The sequence below is a fragment of the Vicugna pacos genome, unplaced genomic scaffold (genome assembly GCF_048564905.1).
Source record: "Vicugna pacos unplaced genomic scaffold, VicPac4 scaffold_20, whole genome shotgun sequence".
Lineage (NCBI taxonomy): Eukaryota > Metazoa > Chordata > Mammalia > Artiodactyla > Camelidae > Vicugna > Vicugna pacos.
In genome coordinates, this window is record NW_027328741.1 from 43,308,550 (window position 1) to 43,336,508 (window position 27,959).

Sequence of the window (27,959 nt, forward strand, 5' to 3'; positions counted from 1 at the left end):
TTAACTGTGCAGGCCTGCTTAAGCAGCATTTGAAGCTGCACTGCTCAAAATCATGCAGATTAGAAAAGTAGCTGTAGGAAATGTTATTTGAGATGGCACATATTTCTTCAGAAATTCAAGATGTGCCTCCTAAAGATGGACCAACTGATTCAGGAAACCCCGGTAGATCTCTATCGTGTGATCAAACATTCTCTGGGGACTTGGACTTGAGGTGTATGATTGAAGAAAATGCTTTTCAGACTTTGTCTGAAAAATCCTTGATAAAAAGACCATGTTACACACATTGTGTCTTGGAACCAGATGAAGATAATGATTTTCGTTCTCTGACATTTCCAAGAAAACTCTGGAAAATGGCTGGGAGTGACCAATTTAAATCCATCTGGTGGGATGATAATGGAACTTCCATAGTTATTGATGAAGATGTCTTTAAGAAGGAAGTTTTGGAAAGAAAGGCCCCTTTCAGAATATTTGAAACTGGAAGTATGAAAAGTTTAGTTAGACAGCTTAACCTTTATGGGTTTAGTAAAGTGCGGCAGAAATTTCAAAGATCTGCTTGTCTAGTTGACTTTCTGGCAGAAGAAAGAGAAGCCTCTGTTTTAAGCAAGGTATACACAAATTTTAGTTATGACTTGGTAACTTATGTATAAAATTTTATTTTGTACATCAATCTATGGTAATATAAATGTAAAGCTAGATTTTGAAAATAGTATAAAACTACAAATGCTAAAATTCTTTATTTTTTCTAAAAATGAGGACAGTGACTTAACTCTTCAAGACTATGAGAAAGTTTGCTAGCAGCTATGAATCTTATCAGAAATCTAAGTGAAGGTATGAAAGCTGCTTTTCAAAAGTGGCATTCACCGTTACTGCAAACACTAAATTCTTTAATTTGATGACTATACTATTTACATGTGTATTTTCCAAATAAGGAACTTCCAAATATCGTCAGCAATGTTCATATTTTGATGATATTATCTTTGCATACTAAACATGAAATCTGAGGTTTTAAACTTAAGGCTTATTGTAGTTATGTATTTTGGTTTAAATTATTACTAAAACCTTTCTCCTTTGGTTGTAGCTGCAGTTCTACCATAATCCAAATTTTAAACGAGGCTGTCCTCAGCTTTTAGTGAGAATAAAAAGAAGAGTTGGGATTAAAAATGCCTCTCTGGTGTCTTTATTGGCTCGAGATTTCAACAAGAAGCACTTTAAAGGAGGAAGTAATGTTGGTAAAAATAATTCTGATTTTGTGGCTGACACTAGTGGAGAAAGTGCATTTTTACCTTCTGCAGATTTAAACATGCCTCTAATAAGAAAGCCCTCTATTGGCCACATAATTTGTGATAAAACTACCCCGCTCAGAGGTGATTTTTCTCCTCCATCATCAACGTCAGTTAGACCACCAGAAAATATTGCAGTGGAACAACTAGCTATTTTAAATCAGTTGACCACTGTCCACGGGCACTCTCAAAGCAGCTACACTGAAGCAAATGGCCGTGTTGTGAACTCTTTCATTACAACTACAACTTCTACTTCTCAATACAGCATTTTGTCCCCCTTACAGAGCAATTATTTTGGACTGATGGTGGAGCCTTCTTATTTTCCAAATAGATATCACAACATATCTGCCAATGAAGGTCGTTTTTGTAAACTTCAACCTGTGAGTAACCCACGGTTTCCAGTGCCAGTGATAGCTGATACATCAGCTACTTCTATTTCAAGGCCAACTCATCAGACATCTTCAGTTTATGAACGTCATCCTAATTACAACTGAACTACCAGAGGACTACCAGGTTATGCATGATAACAAAGATTAAAATTGATGTTTGTAAATTTTGACAAATATCTGCAATTTTCTTATTTGAACAATAAACATAGAATTGTACTTTATTATCCTTATTTTTTTAAATAGAGATGAGTTAAAAGTGATACTAAGTTACCATTTAAAGAAAAAAGAGATATTTGTTTGATATGATCATTTGATGGAACAACATGAGTGTAAATTTAAATAATTTCTGTGAGGAAGAAGAGAAAATGGAAGAATTTGGAAAAAGACTAAAACATGGAGAGAGGGAAAAGTACTTAGTGGTTTCTGGTTCATCCTGAAAAGTATTAATTGTGTTAAGTTAGGATATGTTGGAACAGGATGAAAATGCAGGAACCGGCCCAGGGATCATGGTCTTTATTATGTCATCTCTGGTATAATAAAAGTCACATGATATAGTCTCAGATGGTACATTCAGCATGTGGTAAAATTTAACAAGGATTTTTATCTATGGTCTTCCTTGTGCTGTTTTCTAAGCATTCCAAATGTTGCTTTATTTTTCTCCACTCAAGAGTCTGCACTATATTTTTAGAGTGAATATTTTAAGTTACTTTTATGTTCCAGCCAAACACAAGCTTACATCTTCAGGGTTGCACTTAATACTTTTCCAAATCTAAGCCCACAAACTCATCTTGGTTTAGTCATTTCATTATCGATCTGGCATCTGACTAATTTGGCATATCTTTATGTTTCACTGTTTCTGGAGATACATCCAGGCAAATGCTTATCAACCATATTAAATCCAAACTCACAACTATTGCTCCAGCTTATCCTTAGACTTAGAATGTCCTCCTTTTACCTATTTAGATTTCCCCAGTCTCAGTACAGAAATCACCTCCTCTAGATATTTTCTGTCTATCCCCCTTTCCTTGTCTAACTTGGATACCAGCACAGTAAGCACAGCTCATGCCACAGGATGCATTTTAGTATTTAGTGAATGAAAAATACATGTTAACTTTAAGCAAAATCTACTTTCTTGAAACAACAAAACTTTCATGGTTTACAAACAGTTTCATTATGGTCTTTATTCTTCACCACAAACTAGCTCTTTTCGTAGCCCAAGGCTAGTCACTCAAGACTGTAATTGGAGATAGGTACAGGAGACAAAGTATTATTTTCTTCTTAATTCATGCCTCCAGAGACCTAAAGCATTCCATTCTCATTTGCTGGATTTTTTCCTGTCTCTTCATCACCCACCCACCCCAATATAGCTGATTCTCTTCCCCATACCAATAACTATACTTATTTCTAATTAATTGACTTCTTAGAATCAGAGCTTTATCCACAATTGACAATGCCATTGCAAACATTTAGTGTAGGTTTATTCACCCCACATAACTTGTGCCCTTGCTAACCTTCACACAGGAAGTATCTGCGAGGTACTAGCCCCTTGGTTGGGGTGGTCGTATTCAGTAACTGAATTGCAATCTGAACTGTGTGGACAAAAAAGAGGTGAGGGTGGTAGAATTAAATATTTGTCTAACTGCAAGAATACCAAATTTCTGCAGATATTAGGAAATATATAATATTAATGGAAGACTTTGACTCTTTCCCATTAATTTAAAATAAATGGTGAAGCAATTTCAGAATGTGAAATGAGCTGAAATTCTGGAAAAAATTGTAGGCAAGTTCAGGGAGCCTAAGGCTTCTGCTCACAATGATGCAGCCAGTGTCATCTGATAAGACTGGAAAGGCAAAGTTGAGTCCAGAAAATGTGTCACCATTTGTGAAGAAAGCCTTTGATAATCTGGAGAATGGGCAAACGGGCCAGGGTAAGCTCTAGCAACTTCCCACCAATATGACTTTTACCGAGAGAAGGAAAGAGCCCACTTGCAACAGAAGATCTATGTCTGGACAGCAGTGATTGTTCCTATAACAGAAACATCAACCGTTCAAGTTTGTCAGCTCAACTCTGATGGTGGCTATGTTGTAGCTTACATTATCATTCTGGGGTTCAGAAGGGCTGGTTCAGCAGCTAGTTTCCAGCTCCCTTATCAGACAGTGGGTCTTACCATAATCATCATAACAAGACTCTATAGTGATAAGTCAAAAGCTACACTTTAATTTCAAAATTAGAAATCCTAAAGAATTATATCGTTTGTTTCTCCATCTCTAGTTTTCTACCTGGGAAAACTAGAATATTGGCAAATGAACAAAAGTTGCCTGGTGCTTTGAAAACTATTCTCTGAGCTTTGTCCACTGAATTCTTCCCACTAAATACAACAAATCTGTCTTCCACTGCGTGTGTGTGTGTGAAGATGCATTTTTAAGCAGTAACGAAGTTTGTCTTAGTTGAGTCATCAGTGAATTATTATTCTGCATCTGGCAGGATCTCTGTGAATTAAGAGTTTCATTGAGCCACCAGATTTTCTTCCGATCAGGGAGAGGAATATTATATTTCTCCCAGTATGCTAATTGTTATCTTTTCATTGAATCCCGAGGTGATGCTAGGGTCAAGCCACTGAACCCTTGAATTGGACTGAGGCATATACAGTCTCCAATCCCCAGAGCCCAGCACAGGATTGTGTCTCCTTTTTAATTTAAGCTTATGTCCAAGTTTTTTTCTCTTTTAATTCTCATTGTTGACACAACATATTTTGGCTTTGAACACCCATTGACTAATTTATAGAGACTGAACTGCTGATGTATTCCCGTTCAACTACAAATAGCAATAACCTTTATTTCGTTGGACTACCTGGAATACAGTGAGCATAGTCATTATTTTGAAAGCAGTCCTCAGTCCTAATAATGCAGAAACTTTATAGTTCTTTGCCAGCACTTGAGCGAGGATAATTCCTGTGGATCTCAGGGATTATCCTCACGTCCCTTAATGCAACCATGGGAAAACACCATATTGTTTTCCAAAATCAAGTCTTTGTCATTATTGCATTCCAATTGCAAAACAGTTAAGAACTGTAGGAGTTCTGAGGTTTTACCATGCTGAGATTTTTTGCAACCTAGCATGTTCCTTACTTACTGATGCTGTTGGGGAGATGAGACCTTTGGTCTGAGACAGTGAATATTAACACTCAAAGAAAAGCAGCCTTGGTTACATTTTTTATCCATTCCCTAATCTCAGATGAATTCACAGAGTGAAATTTTGATGCCTACAAAATCAGCGGTCTGTTATCATGAAGAAAGTTTAAGGCATGGTAAAACACTAGTTATATTAGTATCTTTATGGATAATTTATTAGAATCACTTATATATTTGCATCTTTATCTAGGATAACTCTATCATGACTCACGATTACTTGCTTCAAAAACAGTAATGAGAAATGTCATGGGAAACAATGATCATTGTTTTTCCATTTTTCCTTCTGCTTTTATTGAGAGATAATTGACATAAGACATTGTGTAAGTTTAGGTGCAAAGGGTAGATATTTGAGTCACATGTATCATGAAGTAAATATAGCAATTTTACGGAGAATTCATTATCTCATTTAGATATAATATTAAAGAAATACAATTTGTTTTTAGTTGTGTTGAGAAATCTTAGCGTCTACCCTCTTAACAACATTCATATATAACAAAAAGCAGTATTAATTGTATTTATCATGTTAAAATGTAGCATCCCTAGAACACGTTTTTTAACGGCTGGAAGTTTGTATCTTTCGAGTGTTTAATCTAATTCTTCTTTCCCAACCCCTGCCTCTGTTAACTACAAATCTGTTTTTTTCTATAAGTATATTTGTTTGTTTTTGAAGTGTGCTTTAATGTATAACACTGTGTTAGTTTCTCTTACATTACATAATGTTTGCAAATTTTAATACATTTCAAACTGATAACAAGAATAAATTTATTTATGATATGTTGCTATTTAAAGATATTTCATAGTTATTGACTATTCCCCATACAGTACATTTCTTGTTCCTGACTCATTTAAATTGCAACTGGAAAATATTCTCTCTTAATTTTTCTGAACTATTTCTTTTTCTTCACTACATTTCCCTCCTTCTTTTAAACAACCTGTATCTTTCTATGTATATTACTCCTTTTCTGTTTTGTTATGTTAATTTGTTTTAAAATCAAAATATGAGAAAAATAATTTAGCATTTGTCATTATCTGTGTGACTAATTTCACTTAGCATATTACCCTCTTGGTCTACCCATTTTTTGCAAATGACAAGAACTTATACTTTTTAGAGCTGAGTAATAACCCATTGAAATTTTATGTGTGTGTGTGCATACATATATATATATATAGTGTGCATAATATATATATAGTGTGTATGCATATATATATTCAAATATAGATAAATCTTCAGTTAATAGATGGTTAGATATATATACTATAAACAGACATTTTCTTTGTCCATCATATATTGATGAGCAATTAATTTGCTTCTATATCCTGGCTATTGTAAATAATGCCGCAGTGAGTATATGGTTGAATTTATCTTTTCTGCTTAGTGTTTTTATTTTATTGGAATAAGTATCCAGATATAGAAATGTTGGATCACATTTCATTTTTAATTTTATATAAAACTCCATACTGTTTTCCACAGTGGCAGCACAAATTTACATTCATTCAATCAGCGCATCAGGGTTCTTTTTCTTACATCCTCACCAACATTTATATTTGTAATAGTTTTGATCATATTCATTCTGACAGGACTGACATAAAATCTAATTGTGTTTTGGACTTGTATTTTTCTGATGATTAGTGATGTTGACCAATTTCATGTGCCTGTTGATTACCTTTCCACCACTGTATATTAATTTATTTGTAATGGGCTAAAGGAGCATAACTGTCTGATTTCATTTTTAGGCATTATGTTGTGTTCCATTATTCTGTTTGTTCTGTGCCACTACCATATTCATTACTGTAGCTTTGTATTAGAGTTTAAAATCAGGCACAGTGATACTTTCTATTTGTTTTTGTCAAACTTGTTTGTGTTTTTAGTTTGTTTGTTTTCTTTTCTTTTCTTTTCTTTTTTAGTGATTTCAACTCTTTTGTGTTTACATGAAAATTTAAGAATTCTTTTTTGTAAGTGTCTGAAAATGCACTTTGTATTTTGATAGGCACTGAATTTAATTTGTGTATTTTCTTGGCTAGTACTGTCATTTAAACAATATTTTTTCCTAATATATGAACACAGTATATCCATTCATCTATTTGCATTATCTTCAATTTCTGTTACAAATATTTATAGTTTTCTTATTACAGGATATTTAACTCCTTGGATGGATACATTTCTTGATTTTCTTTAATGCAACTGTAAGTGAGACAGTTACCTCACTTCCTCTATCTGTTAGTTTGTTGTTAGTGTGTAGAAATGCAAGATTTCTGTATGTTAATTTTACATTCTGAAATTTTACCAGACGCATTCATAAGCCCTAGTAGTCTTATGGCGTCTTCTTTATGATTTCTGTTTAACGTATTTCATCTGCAAACAGATAATTTTACTCCTTTTTTTGAAATAACTATAATTTATTTACTTGTATTATGGATAGATATGGCTAGAATTTCCAATACTATATTGAATAACAGTGGTAAGAGTGAGCATTATTTTTCTTCTTCCTTCTCTTACAGGAGATGCTTTCAGCTTTTAATCAGTGAGTGTCATGTTAGCTGAGTTCTTGTCATATATGACTTTACTGTTTTGAGGTATGTTTCCTCATGCCCAATTTGAGGAGAAATTTAATCATAAATAGATAATGAATTTGTCAAAACATTTTATGACACTTTTGAGGTGACCATATAATTTTTATTTTTCAGTTTGTTAGTTTGGTGTATCATATTGATTAATTTCTGGGTATTGAATCAATTTTGCATCCCTTGCATAAAAGGGACTTAATCATACTGTATAATCCTTTTAATATTTTGTTTTCTTTGCTAACAATTTATTGATGATTTTTGCATCTATGCTTATCGGTAGTATTTAACCTGTAATTTTATGAGATATTTGTTCCTGTTTTAGTAGTAGTGTGATATAGAAATGTGGGGTAGGAAGCCTTCCTTCCTCTGCAAATTATTGGAATTCTCTGAGAAGAATAGGTGATAGCTCTTCTCTAAATGTTTGGCAGAATTCACCTGTGAGGCTGTCTAGGCCTGGAATTTTGTATCTTGGGAGATTTTGTTTAATTACTTATTCAATTCCATTAGTGATAATCTGTTAACATTTTCTATTACTCATTCCATCCTGGAGATTAGGTCTTTCTAAGTAATTGTCCACTTCTTCTAGGGACATTTTTAATGGCATATGTTTTGTTGTATAATTTTATGATGATTTGTGTTATTTTTTATAAGCTGTAACTTCTCATTTATTTTGGAGCTTTTTTATCTGTACTCACTTTTTTGCTCATGAGTCTCGTTAAAGTTTATCAGCTATATTTATCTTTCAAAAGCCATTATGTAGTTTGACTAGATGTTTCTATTATTAATCTTTATTTTATTTATTTATGTTCTGACCTTTCAGTTGTCTTTCCACATACTATCGTTTGTTTATTATTTTTCTTCTTCTTTTGTATATAAGATTATGTTATAAAAGAGAGATGTTTCTTATTTGTATAAGTGGGATTATTTTGCTATAAGCATCCCTATTAATACTGCTTTTGCTATACCCCCATGGACTTTGTTTTTCTTATCATAATTCTTTATGTATTTTTACTTTGATTTATGCAACAATCCATTGGTTGTTTAATATTCTATGATTTATCCACCACACTTTAAAATTTTTCTCAGGTTTTTCCTTTTAGAAAATTTCTATTCTCACAGAATCAATGTGTTTCTTCACAAAACAAGGAGAAATATAATAAAATTTATACAAAATTGTGAAAGACCCAAATTTTCTAAAATTATCTTCAGTAAATGAACAAAGCTGTGGGTATTATCCTCCCTGACTTAAGAATATACTTCAAAGTTAGAGTAACCAAAACATCAAAATATATCACTAAAAGATTCACATAGATTAATGGAACAAAATAAAAAGTCCTAAAATAAACCCACACTCATATGGTCAGTTAGTCTACAATGAAGGAGGCAAGAGTATACAATGGAAAAAGGCAGTCTCTTCAACAAGTAGTTCTGGGATCACTGGACAGTACAAGTAAAATGAAGATGTAAGAGCACTTCCTTCCATATTATACATAATAAGATAAAAATTGATTAATTTCCTACATGTAAAACCTGAAAATATACAATTTCTGACCAACAGGAGCAGAACCGCCTTTGAGATAAATCATATCAATATTTACTTTTGATCTATCTCCTTAGTGAAAAAAATAAGGAAAACAAACAATAACAGTTTTTAATTTTACTGAGGAAATAATAGATGTATTATGTGATACAGGGATTCCACTTCTTGTATAAGTGTGAAGTGTAAAATCTTTTGCATAGCAAAGGAAACGTTCAGCAAGAATTATGACAACACACAGATAGAAGGAAGAGTTTCAGACAATGAAACCAACAAGATATTAATCTACATAATATATATATAGCATATTAGACTCAATAGTTAAAAAACAAAGGCCCAAACTTAAAAACAGTAGAAAGATCTTCATTGAAACTTTTCAAAAACTGACATGTGAATGATTTTCTTGCACGTATGAAGAAACATAACTTTGCTATTCATTAGGAAATCATAAATCAAAACCAGAATGAAATATAAACTCACAGCAACCAAAATGGCTATTTAAAAAAGTCTTCCATTGACAAAAATTAATAAGAATGTCGATAAAAGGGAACCCAGGTACACTGTTTGTGGAAATATAAATTGATGCATCCACTATTATAATAGTGTGGTCAGTGCTCAGAAAACTATAAATACAAGCAGTATATGTTACAGCAATTCCAGTTATTGTTATAAATCTCAAAAAAATGAAAACATTCACATTAAAGGATATATTACCCCAAATGTTTTAAACATTAACATTTATAATAGCCAAGGATAGATGCACAATTCAACTGCCCATCAGCAGATGTTTGGCTGAAGTAGATGTGAGATATAGATAAAAGAATAAATACTTAGTCATTGTCATATTAAAAAATAAACTTCTGCTATTTGGAACAATGTGACTGGACCCAGAGAGTGCTGCACACAAGAAAATAAATCATACAGAGGAAAACACTCTATGTTGTCACTTAAATGAGGAAAATAAAGATATAAGAGAAATAATCATAAAAAAAAGGAACAGAATCACATATATATGTGTACTGTACCAAGTAGTGTTTTCCTGTGTGGACAGGGAAGAAGGATGGAGAAGGTAGAAATGTGAAAGCTACTAGTAATAAATTAGAGAACCAACAGTGCTATATTTACAGTGCAGAGAAATATTTTAATAATTTAATTGATTTTAAAGAGATTATAAGGATATATTATAGTAAAATATGCATGTAGGTGGGAAAAACATTGAAAAAAAGAACCCAGGAATATCGAAATATTTTGTAGTACTATGATTTTAGGGGAGATGATTTGTTCACTTTCTTTACAGCTTTCACAATGTCCTATGTAGAATTTAAGCTTTTAATTGAAAAAGTATATACCTTTAAAAGTGACATAAGTTTAAACTATTTTTGTCTCTCCCCTTATATCTACAGTCAGTAAAACGTTCACATCTCAACAAAAATAACTACAACACAAAACAATACTTCAGAACTCAAGTGAACAGGTGAAGTTTGGTGGAATAAAACACGCAAAGGTGGCAGAAGTGAGGGAAGAGCAGATTTGGTGTCTGCAACCAAGGCCTGCTGAATAGGATATCTGAGTCCACACGTTCAGAGAACCCAGTAGAAACAGGGTCTCAGTGGTTCACACAGCTTCAGCCCCCAATGCACTAATACTCATGGTCACATGTAACTAGGAGTGAGCAACAATAGAGACAGAAATTCCATCCTTCAGACACTCAGACATTCATGACAATATCCCTACTCCCCTTTCACAGTGGTGGAGACAAGATACCTTGCAACACTGGACAATACAAAGGCCCTTGCCTGCTTCCAAATACCCACCTGTCTTTACACCTTTCCCCAATGTGTACACTGAGTCTCAAGGGATATCATATCCCTTGAGATATGTTGTCACTGTCCCAGTGACAACAGTGGCATTAATTACCAGAGAAGTCTAAGAAGTGACAGTGAAAGCACATCTGTTATCCAGACAGTAGCGACTGGAAAGTGCCATTTTGAAATATTATCAGAGGTAGCTCAGAAAAGTAAAACCAAAAATTGTGCAATATTGCAAACTACCAGAAAACAAAAGCAAGGACTCCAACTCCCAATCTGTTATTAAGTGTCATCAGAGAAATCATTTACAAGACCATGACCAATCACAGTTACATTATAGGGCACGCACACAAACAGATACACAGACACATACACCCACACAGACACAGACACATGCACATGCACCTGCGCACAGACACACACACACAATGTGAACCATGCAGCAAACAAACTTAAGTCATGGTATATTGCCATATAACTAATAGAGAATCCAAATAGGTGTCATTCAGAAACTCAATACAAAAAACAATACTAAGAATGTAGTTTAGTGAGCTCAAGAATAAATTAAATGATGATAAGAAATACATTACCAAAGAAAATGAAACTATAAAATAGCCAAACATTGTTTGAGGGCCAGGAGAACTTAATAAATGAAGTGAAGAATGCAACAGAAAGCGTTGGAAGTAGACTGTCTTTGTGGAAGAGAGATTAGCAATCTCACCAATGCAAAACTAGAAATGATATGAGAGTGCAGAGATACAAGATATTAAAAAGTGAGGATATTCAAAAGTAGCCATCAGACTTCCTCAGGAAGTGCACATTAGAGTGGAATCCTGGAGGGAGAAGAAAATTAGAAGGCAGCTGATGGTGTATATAAAGAAGTAATAGTTGATAACTTCCTGAACCTGTGTAAGGAACTGATATTCAAGTCCGTGAGACAACAAAACATGAATAACATTAAGACAAAGGGACCTCCTTCAAGATAAATCATATGCAAAATGGCAAGTCAATGACAGAGAAAATATTGTAAAGGCAGCCAAAAAAAGTTATGAAAATCTACAAAGTATCCCCCATTAAGCTATGAGAAGATTTCTGAGCAGAAAACATAGGCCAAGGGTAAATAAAATTACATTTTCAAACAACTGAAATAAGAACTAACTCACCCAATAATACTTAAACAGTTATCACTTATTTATAAAGTGAAAATAAAGAATTTACCAGACAAACATAACCTGAATGTGATAAAAAAACAAAACCGATACACCTAATAAGAGGTGTAGAATAGAAATCTTCAAAGAAATATAAAATGGCAAATATATGCAAAACATTGCCCAAAAATCTAAGGAGATACCCCGAGAAAGTTTCAACAGTTTCTTTGGGTGTGTTTTTAAATGCTACTATGCTATTTGGTTTAAAGGGGGAAAAATACGAAATCAGGGACAATAAATATAGATACCTCCAACTGGTAAAGTGTTTACAACAGTAAAAGAAATAATTTGAGTCAGTAACCATCAAAGGTAAAGAATAAAAATAAAACAATAATAAAGGTAGCTGCTATCAGCGGAAAAAGGACTAAATTATACCTGAGCTGTTTTATTTTTATTTGAAGTAGAGTAGATTTACTATATTGTGTAGTTTCAGATGTACAGCATAGTTATTATAACCACTTTGTAGACTATAATGCATTATGAATTATTACAATGATTGTAACACACAATTATTTTAAGCTATTGTGTATAATTCCATGATCTATACAGACTATCAATGTTGCTAATCTCCTTTATGTATACTATTTTCTATCTGTCAATGTTCTACCATTAAAATCTCTTTCCCTTCTCTTTGGTAAACATAAACTTTTTCCCATATCTTTGAGTCTCTTAAGTCTTGTCTATCTAAACCCTTTACAATTCCATCATGTCAATATCTATCTATCTTTCTATCTATCTATCTATCTATCTATCTATCTATCTATCTATCTATCTATGTAGCAATCTATCAAGTATTATCCTCCTATCTATCTATTTACCTGTCACCTATCAATAGATAGCTATAGATAGATGTATATAGATATTTGTTATAATTTAGATTCCACATATAAATTATATTATATACTTTTGTCTTTGTCTAAGTTACTTTACTAAGCACAATATTTAGGAGGTCCATCCATGATGCTGAAATAGCAATGTGTTATACTTTTTTATGGCTGAGTAATATTCCATTGTATATTTATAGAAACATCATATATTCTTAAGTCCATAGTCTACTCTGGACACTTGGATTGCTTCCCTGATTTGCATATTATAAACAGTGCTGTTGTAAACATTGTTTCTTCTCAATTTAGGTTTTTTCCCCAGATTTCTTTTAGGAGAGTTATTACTGGGTCTTATGATAGTTAACTTTTTAGTTTTTAAACAAATCTGAATACTGTTTTCCATACAAGTTCCAACAATTTACATTCCTACCAAGAGAATACAAGAGATTTGTTACCTCCACATCGTTTCCAACATTTTCTATTTGTAGACTTTTTGATAATAGCCATTTGACCAGTTTTAAGTGATACCTCATTGTGGTTTTGATTTGCAATTATCTAATAATTAGTAATGTTGGGCAATTTTGTCACTTGCCTGTTACTCATCTGTAAGTTTCCATTTGAAAAATATTAACTCAGGTATTCTTCTCTTGTTTTTGATTGTTTTTTGTTTTTTACCTTACGTTGTGTAAACTAAATCCATGTTACATCTATTAACCTACATCTATTAACCCCTGGTCACTTGCATTGTTTGCAAATATGTTCTCCAATTACACAGGCAGTGTTTTTATTTCATTTATTGTGTCCTAAGCTGTGCAGAAATTTTCAAGTTTGTTTAGGTCCCACTTACTGATTTATGCTTTTGTTTCTTTTGCCTTAGGAGACTGAAATAAGAAAATATTCCTTTGATATATATCCAATAGAGTATCACCAATATTCCCTTCTAGCTGTTTTATAGTATCAGGTCTTACATTTAGGTCCTTAGTATACTTGGAGTTTATTTATGTATATGATGTCAAAGAATGCTGTCATTTCACTGTTTTACATGTAGATGTCCAGCTTCCAAAACACCATCCATTGACGAGACTGTCTTTTATCCATTGTGTACTCTTGCCTCTTTTATCATAGATTCATTTCTCAGAGGTGTGTGGAATTTTTCTAGGCTCTCTATCTGTTTTTATTGATTATATCTCGGCCAATGCCATGTTGTTTTTATTACTTTAGATTTGTAGTATAGTAAGGTTTCTGGGAGGGTTATACCTCTAGATTTGTTGTTTTTTCTCAAAGTCATTTTGACAATTTTTATGGTTTCATATAAACTTAGAGTTATTTATTTTCTTGTTCTGTGGAGAATACTACAGCTTCGTAACAGGAATTGCAATAAATCTGTAGGTTTCTTTGTGTATTACGGCCATGTTGACAATATTAACTCTTTCAATCCAAGAGCACAAGACATCTTTCCAATTCTTTGAATCATTTTTAATTTCTTTGTCAATGTTTTATTATTTTCAGTGTTTATATCTTTCATATATGTGGTTACATTTATTCCAAGATATTCGGGGTTATGGGGTTTTAAATATTATTGCTTTCAACATCCATTTTATGGTATCTCATGATTAACGTGTAGAAGTGCAAGAGACTTCTTTACATTAATCTTGTACCCTGCTCCCTTGATGAAATTATTTATTGTTCATAATAGTCAGTGTGGAGCCCTTAGGACTCTTTATGTAGATTGTTATGCCATCAGTACTGGTGTGAATTTTGACTCTTCCTTTCCATTTGGCATTTCTTTTATTTCTTTTTCTTTTCCTTTTTCTTTCTTCTATTACTATTAAACACAAGTGCTGAGAGTAGGAATCCTTTTCTTGTTCCCGAATTGAACCAGAAGGCTTTCAGCCTTTCCCCTGTGTATTATAAATTGTTATAAATGGCCTTTATTATGTTGAGAGATGTTCCCATTGTACTCACTTTCATGAGAGTTCTGATGATGAATGTATGTTGAATTTTGTCAAATGCTTTTTCTTTGTGTATTGACATTGTCTTGTGAATTTTGTCCTTCCTTTATTAGATATGTGTCACGATGTTTGACTTGTGTATGTTGAACTATCCTTGTGACTCTGGAAAGGAATCCAACTGATCATCGTGTATAATCATTTCTTAGTATTGCTGGATTCATCTGTTGATGTTTTTCGACGATTTTTGAATGTATATTCATCAAGGATATTGGATTTTCATTTTCATTATTTTAAGTGTTTTTGACTGGTTTTGTTATCAGGGTAATGGTGGCCTTATAGAATAACTTTAGGAATTTTCCTTCCTCCTTCATTTTTTTAAACAGTTGGGGGGAAAGAGGTTTTAGTGAAGGCATCCAGGCATTTTGTTCAAGGGGTGTTTTGAAAATTATTGATTTTATTTAACTTATACTGATTGCCCTTTTCAAGTTCTCAGTTTTCTTTTTATTCAGTGTTGGCAGGCTGTATGTTTCTAGAAAATTGTCTTTTCTATTAAGTCGTCCAGTTGGTTGTCATGTAACAGCTCATAGTGCTTACATAATCATTTTTTGTATTTCTGTAATATCAGATATTATTTCTACTGTTTCATTTCTTATTTTTTTGGATTCAGTCTCTGTATTTCTTGATAAGCCTGGCTAAATGCTTTTCTGTTTGTTTATATTTTTAAGAAAATTTAAAGCTGTTCATTTTATGATATGTAATTTATTTTTTAACTTTTATATTGTTTATTTTCAACATAATCATTAAAGATTTCTCATTCTACTGCCTTTGGGTTTTGTTTGTTCTTGCTTCTTGTTATTTTGTGTGGTATGCTTGGTCGTTTCTATGAGGTTTGTCTTTTTCCTTGTAGAAGTCTTTATTTGTTCTCATCTTCCATCTAGACTTGTCTTTGCTGCATCGCATACATTTTATGAAGCTGTGTTTTCATTGTAATTTGTCTCCAGGTATGATTTTATTACCTCTTTAATTTCATAACATCTTGATTTCATCATTGATAATTTTTTATTTTTTTAAAGGATGTTGTTTGAATTCATGTTTGTGCTTTTCCTATTCTTTCTACAGTTGAAGCACAGTATCATTCTTTTGTGTATGGAAAAATACTTGCTGAATTCTATATTGGCTTAAAGTCCCTGAGGCTCATTTCATGGCATAATATGTGGTTAATTCCTTAGATAACCTGTGCACATTTGAAAAGTTTATGTGTTCTGATTTTCTGATGCAGTGTCCAATTGCTCACTTACTTTCAAATGATCTAATATGCTATTAAGACCTCTGTTTCCTTACAGATATTCTTTCTGGATGATCTGGCTATCAGAATAGTGAGGTGTTAAACTCATCTACTATTATTGTTTTATAATAAATTAATTCTTTCATGTCTACTAAAATTTCATTTTATATTTAGGATCTACTGTTTTGGGTCCATATATAATTTAATGAGTGTAATATCTTATTGGTTAATTGATCTCTTTTCCTTTATATAAGTTCATATTTGTTTTATTTTGGCCCCTATTTTAAAATGTTTGTTATGAGGTGAGTATTGCAATCTGCACTTTCTTCTCATTTCCATGGAATATCTTTTCCATTTATTTCCAGACTATGTTTATCTCCCACAATACAGTGAGGCTTTTTTGGGGGGAGGCAATGATGATGGAGTAGAAAGATGCTCGTAGGTCAACTTTCCCACAAATGCACCAAGACTCACATCCACAGACCCAGTCAGCTAACCAGAGAACCTGCAAAACTCTGACAGAACATTGTCCTCTTCAATAGAAAAAATGTGAATAATCAGGCAGGAGAAAAGGAAGAAAGAAGAAAATGCTAAAGAGAGTGGGACAGGTCCCACAGGGAGGGAGCAGCAAAGAAGGACTGGTGCTCATTTACTGTGTCTCCCATCTCCAACTGAGAGATCAGCAGGATGGAGGGGGAGCCTCCAAGACTTGGACATGTACATAGTATAAGTTGACTGACAGAACTAAGTTAAGCAGGCACAGAGGATCCCTGGGACACCCAGCTGAAGATGCAGCCTGGAAGATTGGGGCAGGGCTATGTTGCCCAACCTGGGTGGAAGATTGGGACGGCTGCACTGAGGCAGCCCTGGAGAACATAGGTGGCTGTGTGCCATTGTTGTGGGTGCACAGGGCAGAACACCTGGGCCCTCCAAAAAACAACAGGGCAGACGTGCCCTGTGGGTGGAAGGGTGCATTCCCCATCTCTGAAATTCCATAAATGTTTCTAGGTGAATAGAGCAGGGGCTCAGACGCAGCCACCATACCCACTGGTGCTTTACACCCAGGTGGCAGCGGGGGCAAAACCTGCATCTACACCTAAGGAATTAGCAACCTTAAGGGCCAGAGACTTGTCTATAGCCTGAGGCATATAGGATTCTACTGTCTGGTTCTTTAGAGATCTTGTCTGACAAGACAAACAAGGAGTAGGATTTTGGCCCAGATCAGGGACAGGGCTGTCCCTCAGTCTTCCCTGAGCCCACTTCTGGTGTGCAAACCCAAAGCAGAGCATAGAGTGGCACAGAGCAGCAGAGTTATTGGCAACCTGAGGGGGCGGGTGGCTCCTCAAATTTTCGGCTGGGTTATAGCCACTGACCATGGTGCTGGGTGAGGGCGTGATGCCCAATCCTGCCTGGTCAGTCTGCAACATCTGACTGCAGCATCGGGCAAGACATTGACAAGCCATCCCAGAGTAAAGAGAGCTTCATCACACCCACTGTTGGGTGTAGGAGCAATCAGCTTGCCGACATGCCCTGGGAGCAGCACAGATGAGGGCTCCAATGGAGGGCCTCTGGAAACAGCAAGATGAGCTTCCAAATCAGGATGAATAAAGAGACTTCACATTAAATGTACACAGTCTCCAGGAGGACACTGACCACCCCCTTGTATTAATCTGTTTTACCTGCACCATTTTCTATTACACTATTAATTTTTACTCCTTATTGAATTATATAGACCCCCATTTTTATCCCTTTGAAATTTTTAAAAATATTTTAATTATTATTATTTTTCAAAACACTGCTTCAACTTCCTTTTCTATTATTCATTATACAATGTCTTCAAACCTTTATTTCTCCCTTCTTTAAAATTCTTTATCTCATGCTCTCTTTTTTCTCTTTTCTAAGTTATATAACTACAAAGGCATTTGGTAGATAAACTCCTTTAGGACCAGAGTGGATAACCGATACTCCATAAACCATAGTGCCAGAGATGTAGAAGAAAGTTGAATAAGAAGTGACACCATTCCTAATTAAAAGAACAAGAGAAATCCCCTGAAAGAATGATCAGTGAAATAGACATTGATATCCAACTAGATCAAGATTTCAAATATGAAGTGATCAAAGTACTGAAGGAAATAAAAGAGATAGTGTTTAGAGATACAAAATATGTCAAAAATGAAATGGAAGCTATTAAGAAGAGCCGAGTAGAATAAGTAAATACATTGACTGAGATGAGGAATGATTTAAAGGTGTAGCAAATCTGACTAGATAATGCAGAGGAATGAATTAGTGACTTAGAAGACAGGAAAATAGAAAGCACCCAATCAGAAGAGCTACAAGAGAAACAATAAGAAACAAATGAAAAAAGCATAAGGGACCCATGGGATAATAGAAAGCATTCCAAACTTGGCATGATACAAGTCCTCGAAGGGGAATAAGGATCAAAGGTGATTGCAAACGTTTTTGTAGAAATCATGAATGAGAACTTCCGAAACTTAAAGAAGGAATCAGATATCCAAGTACAGTAAGCTAAGGGTGTCCCAAACAGGAAGAACACAATTACACCCACACCAATATATTTAATTAAGATGACGAGAGTCAAGGATAAAGAAATGATCCTAAGGACAGCAAGAGAATAGTAAAGTATGAGTTACAAGGGAATCCCCATAAGGCTACCAGCTGATTTCTCTAGACAAATACTACAGCCCAGAAGGGAGTGGCAAGATATATTCAGTCCTGAATGAAAAAAATTATATACAGTAGTATACTTTGACCAGCAATGCTATTCTATTTGGTAAATATAGAAATAAAGGATTTCACAACAAGAAAAAGCTTAAAGAGTTTAGCAACACTAGACCCATGCTAAAAGAATTATTGAAAGGTCTACTTTAAAAAGAAAAGCAGCAGGATGCTACAGAAATATGAAACTCACAACTTGAAATGTGATGATTCATGAATTACAAATAAAATAAACAAAAAATTTTAAAACAAGGCATACAAATCATTGAGAGTCGGAGAGGGAGGCAGGAAAATAGAGAAATTTTTTTTTTGGTCTTTTATTTTAAAATTTTTTGTTCTCGGTAGGATGGGTTTGAGATCATCTTACTATCAGTTTAATAGAAGCAGTTATAGTAATGGCCTAATGGACTTATAAAAAAGGGTAACAAGAAGACAAAAACTTATCAGGGAGTCACTAAACTAAGTAAAATTCTTGACATAACAAAGGAAAGTTACCAAACCATAAAAGGAAGATGAAAGGAACAAAGAGGAAATACCAAATCAACTGCAAATATAAGGTCAAATTGGCAATAAACACAAGGCTATCATCAATTATTGTAAATGTTAATGGACTAAATGCTCCAGTCGAAAGTCACAGAGTAGCAGGCTGGATAATAAAGCAAGAACATTCAATATGCTGCGTAGAATAGACCCCCTTCAGAGAGAAGGACACATATAGATTGAGAGTGAAAGGATGGAAAAGGGTATTCCATACAATTGGAAAGCCAAAAAGCAGATGTTGCAGAACTGATTTCAGACAAAATATTCTTTAAAACAAAGGCCATAAAGAAAGAAAAAGAAGGACGTTTTATAATGATTGAAGGAGTGATACAATATGAGGATAGCACACTCATTAATACATATGCACCAAATACAGGAGCACCTAAGTACATAAAATAATTACCAACAGATATAAAAGGGGAGTCATATTTGTAGATTTCAACACTGCATTAACATCACTGGACAGAACATCGAGACAGAAAATAAATTAGGCAACAGAAAAATTAAATAATACAATAGAAATATTAGACTTGGTGGATATTTTCAGAGCATTGCAATCCCCAAAATAGGATATACATTCTTTTCAAGTGCACGAGGAACATTTTCCAGGATTCATGATGTACTTGGGCACAAAAGAAACCTCAGCAATTTTAAGAAGATAGAAATTACCTCAAGCATCTTTACTGACCACAATGCAATGAAGTAAGAAATCAACAGCAGAGAAACAAAGGAGAACAAAGGAAAAAATTGGGATTAAACAATATGTTATTTAAAACCCAATGGGTCAATGAAGATATCAAAGCTGAAATGAAAAAGTACCTTGAGACAAAAGAAAATGAAAATGAAACCATTCAAAATTTATGAGACACAGTAAAAGCAGTGCTGAGAGGGGAGTTTGTAGTGATACAGGCGTTCCTCAAAAATGAAGAACATCCACAAATAAACAATTGAACCCACCAGCAGAATGAACTAGAAAAAGAAGAACAAAAACCTAAAAGGCAGCACAAGGAAAGAAATCATCAATATTGGGGAGGAAATAAATAAAATATAGATTAAAAAGACCATAGGAAAAAGTCAACAAATCCAAAAGCTGGTTTTTCCAAAAAGTAAGTAAAATCGACAAACCTCTGGCCAAACTTAAAAAGAAGAACAGAGAGAGAGCACAAATTAGCAAAATAAGACTGGAGAATGGAGAAATTATAACAAAAAAAATACTGTTTATCATATGAGAATATTATGAAGAGTATATGGAATCAAACTTTATAACCTAGAAGAGATGGACAAGTTTCTGGAAACATACTGTCCACCAAGACAGAATGAAGATGAACCTGACCACTTGAAAAAACAGAGCACAAGAAATGAAATCAAAATAGCAATATAAAACCTCCCTACAAATAACAGTCCAGGAGCAGATGGATTCACAGCGGAATTCTACCAAACAAAAAAGAAAAACTCATACCAGTCCTTCTCAAATTCTTCCAGAAGATTGAAAATGTAGGAATACTCCCAAAGACATTCTATAAAGCCACAATCACCCTGATACCACAACCAGGCAAAGAAACTACCAAAAAAGAGGATTATAGGCCAATATCACTGATGAAAACACACACCAAAATCCACACCAAAATAGTAGCAAATACAACCCAACAACACAGAAAAAAATATTATATATCATGACCAAGTGGAGATCATGCCAGAGACACAGAGGTGGTTTACTTAAGCAAATCAATGTAATACAGCACATCAACAAGAGAAAGGACCAAAACCACATGATCATCTCAATAGATGCAGGAAAAGCATTTGATAAAATTCAACACCCACGTATGATACATACACACACCAAAGTGGGCATAGAGGGACTATATCTCAGCATCATGAAAGCTATAGATACCAAACGTACAGCCAGCATAGTACTCAAAGTTGAGAAAGTCAAATTCTTCCTACTATAATCTGGGACAGTAAAAGGATGCACACTAACACGACTCCTACTCAAGATAGTCTTGGAAGTCCTAGCCACAGCAATCAAATAAGGGAGAGAAGTAAAAGAGATGCAAATTGGAAAGGAAGAGATAAATGTCAAACTATATGCAGATAATATGTTACTATTTATAGAAAACTCTACAAGATCCAGAATGAATTTACTACAGCTGCTCAAAGAATTCAGCAAGATAGCAGGTTACAAGATTAAGGTTCAAATATCAGTGGCATTTCTTAACGCTAATGATTCAGATAATACTATAGAGCTACAGTCAACATGACAGCACTGTATTGGTAGTTAAACATACATATAGGCCAATGGCACAGAATAGAGAGCCCAGAAATGAAACCGAAAATGTTTGGTCAATTAATCTTAGACAAAGGAGGCAAGAAATTACAATGGAAAAGAGATAGTCTCTTCAGCAACTGGTGTTTGGAGAACTGGACAGCAGCATATAATTCAATGAAGCTAGAACACTCCCAATGAAGCCAGAACACCATGCACAAAAATAAACTCAGAATGGATCAAAGACTTAAACATAAGGCAAAATACAAAAACAACCAAGATTAAAATATAGGCAAACCATATCTGACATAATTCTCGAAAATTTTCTCGTAGAAGAAATAAAAGCCTGAATAAGCAAATGAGACCTAGTGAAACTTACAAGCTTCTGCACAGTAAAGAAACTGCAAGTAAAACAAAAAGACAACCTATGGAATGGGAAAAAAATTTGCATATGAAACCGTCAAAGTCTTGATCTCCAGAGTATACAACAGCTCATTCAACTGAAGAAGAAAAAATAAATAACCCAATGCAAAATTGGGCAGAAGACCTAAACAAGCAATTCTACAAGGAAGACATACAAATGATAAAAAGGCACATCAGAAAATGCTCAATATCACTGATTATCAGAGAAATGCAAATCAAAACTACAATGAGGTATCACCTCACAGCAGTCAGAATGGCCATCATTCAAAAATCCACAAATGAAAAATGCTGCAGAGGCTGTGGAGAAAAGGGTACCTTCCTTCACTGCTGGTGGCAATGCAGTTTGGTGCAGCCAATGTGGAAAACAGGATGGAGATTCCTCAAAAGCCTAGGAATAGACTTACCATATGACCAAGGAATCCAGCTCCTGGCCATAAATCATGAAGGAACCCTACTTCTGGATGACACCTGCACCCCAATATTCATATTCAGCACTATTTACAATAGCCAAGACATGGAAACAGCCTAAATATCCGTCAAATGTTGACTGGATAAAGAAGAGGTGGTATATTTATTCAATGGAATACTGGTCAGCCATATAAAGAGAAAACTTAACGCCATTTTCAGCAACATGGTTGGTCCAGGAGAAAATCAGTCTAAGTGAAGTAAGCCAGAAAGTGAAAGAAAAAGAAAAATACCATATGAGATGGCTCATCAGTGGAATCTAAAAACAAAGCAATACAAAACAAAAGAAGCACAAATACAAAACACAAATAGACTCACAGACATAGAATAAAAGGTTTTGTTAGCCCAGGGGGCCGATGGTGGGAAGAGATAAACTGGGAGGTATAAATTGTAGAATAGATAAACAGGATTGTACTGCATAGCACAGGGAAATATATAAAAGTTCTTGCGGAAGCCCATAATAGAAAAAATGGTACAACAAATGTATATTTCTTTCATTGTAACTGCAAAACTGTGCTCTAGGCTGGGATTGCAGACAACATTGTAAAATGACTGTAAATCAATAAAGAAAACTTAAAAAGTTAAAAAACATGATCCTAAATATTACAGGTGTAAATATACATTAGAGAGGAAAAGAAAACTATGCAAAAGAACATTAAAACCAAAGATTTTTTTTTTTAAGATAAGCATTGTCAAAAAACCTCTAGCCAGGTATATCATGAAGAAAAGAGAGATGCTGCAAAGGAATAAAGTAAGAAAAAAAGAAGAGAAATAACAATGGTTACCTCAGATATACAAAAAAGGGATTATTTTGACAACACTTACATTAGCATAAACTGGACAACTTAGAAGAAATAGACAAATGTCTATAAGGAGACAGAGATAAGGAGAAACAAATAATTTGAACAAATTGTTTACTAGAAGAAAGAATCTGCATTTAAAAAAATCGTTAAATAGAAGTGCAGATTTAAACAAATCCTGTGGATAATTGTACAAAAATACAAAGAAGAACTTATACTCTTCAAACTATTCAAAAATATTTAAGATGTGGGAAACTCCCAAATTAATTCTATGAAGATTTCATCACCCTGATAGCAAAGCCAACAAACAAACTACAGGCAAAGGGAACTTCTAGTCAATAAATTTGATAGATTTAGATGCAAAAATTCAACAAAATATTATTAGCAAATGAAATCCAGCAATACCAAAAAGTGAATAATACACCATGATCAACTTGGATTCATTGCAGGGTCACAAGAGAAGTTCAACATACACAAATCAAACAGTTTGATACACCACATTAACAAAAGGAATAGAGAAAATGGCATGGTCCTCCCAATAAACACATAAAAAGTATTTCACAAAATTCAACATTTATTCATTAAAACAGCAACAACAGCAACAACACAACAACAACAACAGAAACCTCTTACCAAAGTAGGATTCAGGAAATATATCTCAACATAAATAATGTCATTACTTACAAACATACAGACAACATAATATGCAAAAGTGAATAAATGAAAGCCAAATTAAGGAATAAAACTAGGATGCCCAATCTCAAAATTTCTGTTAAACACAGTATGGGAAGAACTAGCAACAGCAATCAAACAAGAAAAATGTTATTCAAGTTGGATTGAATGAAGTTAAACTGTTATTATTTTAGATGACATGATAATCTTTATAGAGATCCCTAAGTATTCTCCACACCAGAAAAACTAAAACTAATAAAGACATTTAGCATAGTAGCATGATTCATGTTTAATATACAAAAACTGTCACATTTCTTTACACTAACAATCAAATATTCCATAATGTAAAAAATCCATATGAAATCAGATCATAAAATGAAAAACCTATGGAAATTCCAAGATAATGAAATCTATAGGACACTGAGAAAGAAATTTGAAGATGAAGCAAAGAAATGGAAAGAAATCTCAAGATCTTAGTTTAGAGGAATTAATATTGCTAAAATGTACATACTACAAAATATGTCTACAGATATAAATTCATTCATATCATACTACATGATATTTTCCACAGAAATAAAAAAAGTCCTATGATTTGTATGGAACTGCAAAAGAACCAGAACTGCAAAAGAAACAATGAGGAAAAAGAACAAAGTTGGAGGCATAACCAATAAACCTCCCAGATCTCAGACTATATTACAAAAATACAGTAATCAAAACAGCACAATACTGGAAAACAAACAAACATCTATATCACTGCAACAGAACACAGAGGCAGAAATAAAACATCACAACTATGGTCAACTAATCTATGACAAAGGAAACAAAAATATACAATGCCTAAAAGACAGTCTTCAGCATGTGATGTTGAGAAAGCTAGACAGCTACATGTAAATCAATCAAATTAGAACAATCCCTCACATTGTACAAGAATAAATTCAAAATGTTTTAAGTATCTGAATCTAATACATGACACAATAAAATTTCTGGAATCTAACACAGGCAAAACAAAACAAACATTGCAGCAAAATTTTCTTATGTCACACTCCCAAGCTGAAAACAATAAAGTTAAAATAAACAAATAGGTCCTAAGTAAACTTAACCTTTCTACACAGCAAAATAAACAAAATGAAAAGATGAACTTCCAAACGGGAGAAAACATTAGGAAACAATGCAATCAACAAGAGGCTAATTTCTAATATACACAAATCGTTCATACAACACCATTTCAAAAATCTACAAACAACTCAGCCAGAAAATGAGCAGAAGACAATTCTCTAAAAAAGACACACAAATAACAAACAGGAACATAAAAACGTGCTCACATTGCTAATCATTATACAAAGGCAAGACAACATTTATATAATGTTTTATCTTACACTAGTGAGAAGGGCTGTCATCCAATTGTCTACAAATAATAAAGACTGGGGAGATTGTGGAGAAAAGGGACTCTCCAACGCTGTTGGTGGGAATGAAAATTGGTGAAAACACTTTGGAAACCGTATGGAAGTTCTTTAAATAATAAAAATAGACCTATCATATGACACAGCAATTCCACTCCTGGGCATATAAAATATAAACCTGAAATTAAAAATCCTAGGGTAAAACATAAGAAATACACTCTGACATTGGACTTAATTTGATTCTACATATGTCTCCTCTGGCAAGGGAAGCAGAAATAAAACTAACAAAATATGATTGTGTCACACTAAACACGTTTAGACTGCAGAAGAAATGATCAATAAAATGAACAGTCAACCAACACAATGGTAGAAAATATTTTCAAGTATAATTTCCAATCAAGTGTTTGGATATAATATCCAAAATATATGGCAAACTCTTACCCCAAAACTTCAACAAAAAATAGCAAACAATCCAATCAAAAAAAAATGTCCATAGGAAATAAATAGATAGATCTGAATCAATTTTCTTTAGAAAACATACTGTTGGCTATATGACACATGAAAATGTGTTCAGAGTTATAAATTATTAGGAAAGTCATAAATCAAAAATGAGACAAGACCTCACATTTGTCAGAATGTTCTCATCAAAAAGAAAAAAATAGATATTGGTGAGATTGTGGAGAAAAAGGAACACCTTGGACACTCTTGATAGCAATGCAATGTATTGATTCCATTGCATATATACATCAAATTTTCTTCATCCAGTTTTCTGTCAAGGGATGTTGGGTTTGTAGGCCCCTGTCTGAAGGCTCTAGAGAATAAGCCCATGGGCTGAACTCATAAACAAGCTGTGAGGAATGTCACATATCCAGGCTGGATAAGAAATGGCCTGCTCATTGTATAGAGTATGGATGGCTGGATAGCCTATGCTGGTTAAGTTCCTCAGAGGAGGACAAACTAAGAAAAGCACAGCCTGCTGGATAAGAGGTGGCCTACTTAATGAATTTCCGTGATGAACTTTAAAACAATCCTTGATCATTTAACATCCTGCGCTTACTGCAGGAGCATGGGAACATAAATAGCTTAAGATTATTAACATTGTTATAACTTTGATTATAAGTGAGGCATTGTGCAAGCCCTATATAAAGCTTCTTATAAGAATCAATAAACAGAGAACTGCTTCGCTTCTCTCCACACAGTGTTTGTGTGTAAATGATATCGTGCCACTGACAGGGTTAATTTAATTTGTTGGGAGTATCTTAAAAGGATGTTGCATTATATACAATGCTCTTTCTGCACCTATTGAGATGATTATGTGAATTCTTTTACTCATTCTATTAGTGTGGCATGTCACCTTTATCGATTTGAATGTTTTGAAGTATCCTTAAACCAGGGATAAATACCTTAACTCATGCATGTTTATGATACATTAAATGTGTTGTTGAATTCATTTCGCTTGTGTTTTGTTGAGAATTTTGGCACATATTTTCTTTAGGGATAATAATCTATATTTAGCATATAATGTCCTTTCTAGCATTGTTAAGCAAATAAAGCTCACATTATAAAACCTGTTTGGAATCCTTCACCTCCTTCAAATTCTTGGAAGATATTTGGAAGAATTGGTGAAAATTTGTCTTCAAATATATGACAGAATTCACCAGTAAAGATGTCTTGTAAATTTTTTCTGGTTTTCGAAGTTTGGATATTGACTTACTCAAACACACTTTTGCTCTATTATCTTTCTAATTTTTCTTGATTCGGTATTGGAAGACATAAGTTTCTGGGAATTTATCTTTTGTTCTATGTCATTCAAAACTTTGGCTTGTGGTAATTTCTTATGATGCTTTGCATCTCTACAACATCATAGGTTATATCTTCTCTTTTATTTCTAATTTTATTTGAGTCTTTATTTTCTTAGCCAACTTAAACTTTTGTCCAGTTTATGTTAAAAATAAACATACTTAGGTATATATTTTTTTATCTTTTCAATTGTATCTGTTGTTATTTGCCTTACTCTCATTCATTCAATTTTCGTCTTTATTGTTTCTGTTTTCTCCTAGATCCGTGAGGTGTAAAATTATGTAGTGTGAATTTTTGTATTTCATTTATTATTAAATATTTTTTATTTAGTTATTATTTATTTATTTGCATATTTATTCATTTATTTATAATTGATGTACTGCCATTTACAATGTGTCAATCTGTGGTGTATAGCACATTGTCCCTGTATATGCATATATTTTTGTTCCTATTAAACATTACTTCACGTTATTTAATTCACTGTCCCGTGTCATACAAGAGAAGTTTTGAAAAAATCTATTTTTATATATAGTGGAAAAAATTTATGAATCTACAACTCCCAAATATATCCTCCCACAGCCCCTTTCCGCAGTAATCATAAAACTGTTTAGTAGATCTGTGAGTGTGATTCAGTTTTGTAGATTAAATCATAGTGTTCTCATCTAAATTTTTTTTAAGGTTCCACATATGTCATGTCATGTTTTATTTTTCTTTCTCTTTCTGGCTTACATCAATTAGAATGACGAGTTTTGGGGATATCCAATTTGCTGCAAATGTCATTGTTTTATCATTTTTTATTGCAGAATATAATTCCATTGTG

General features: G+C 33.6%; 1 protein-coding gene across 1 annotated transcript; it reads left to right on the top strand.

Moving 5' to 3' along the window:
• Nucleotides 1-27,414, top strand: LOC140693679 (heat shock transcription factor, Y-linked-like). Its single transcript, XM_072957386.1, has 3 exons — nucleotides 1-605; nucleotides 1,079-1,501; nucleotides 27,400-27,414. The coding sequence occupies exons 1-3, from the start codon at nucleotides 81-83 to the stop codon at nucleotides 27,412-27,414; spliced, it is 963 nt and encodes a 320-aa protein (XP_072813487.1). The 5' UTR covers nucleotides 1-80.
• Nucleotides 27,415-27,959: the final 545 nt, after the last annotated feature.

What these genes read in the sequence shown, in the direction of transcription:
- LOC140693679 (XM_072957386.1), top strand. Translation starts at nt 81, where the DNA reads ATGTTATTTGAGATGGCACATATTTCTTCAGAAATTCAAGATGTGCCT. An exon ending in AAGCCTCTGTTTTAAGCAAG is followed by an intron (nt 606 to 1,078) that starts GTATACACAAAT and finishes CTTTGGTTGTAG; the next exon opens with CTGCAGTTCTACCATAATCC.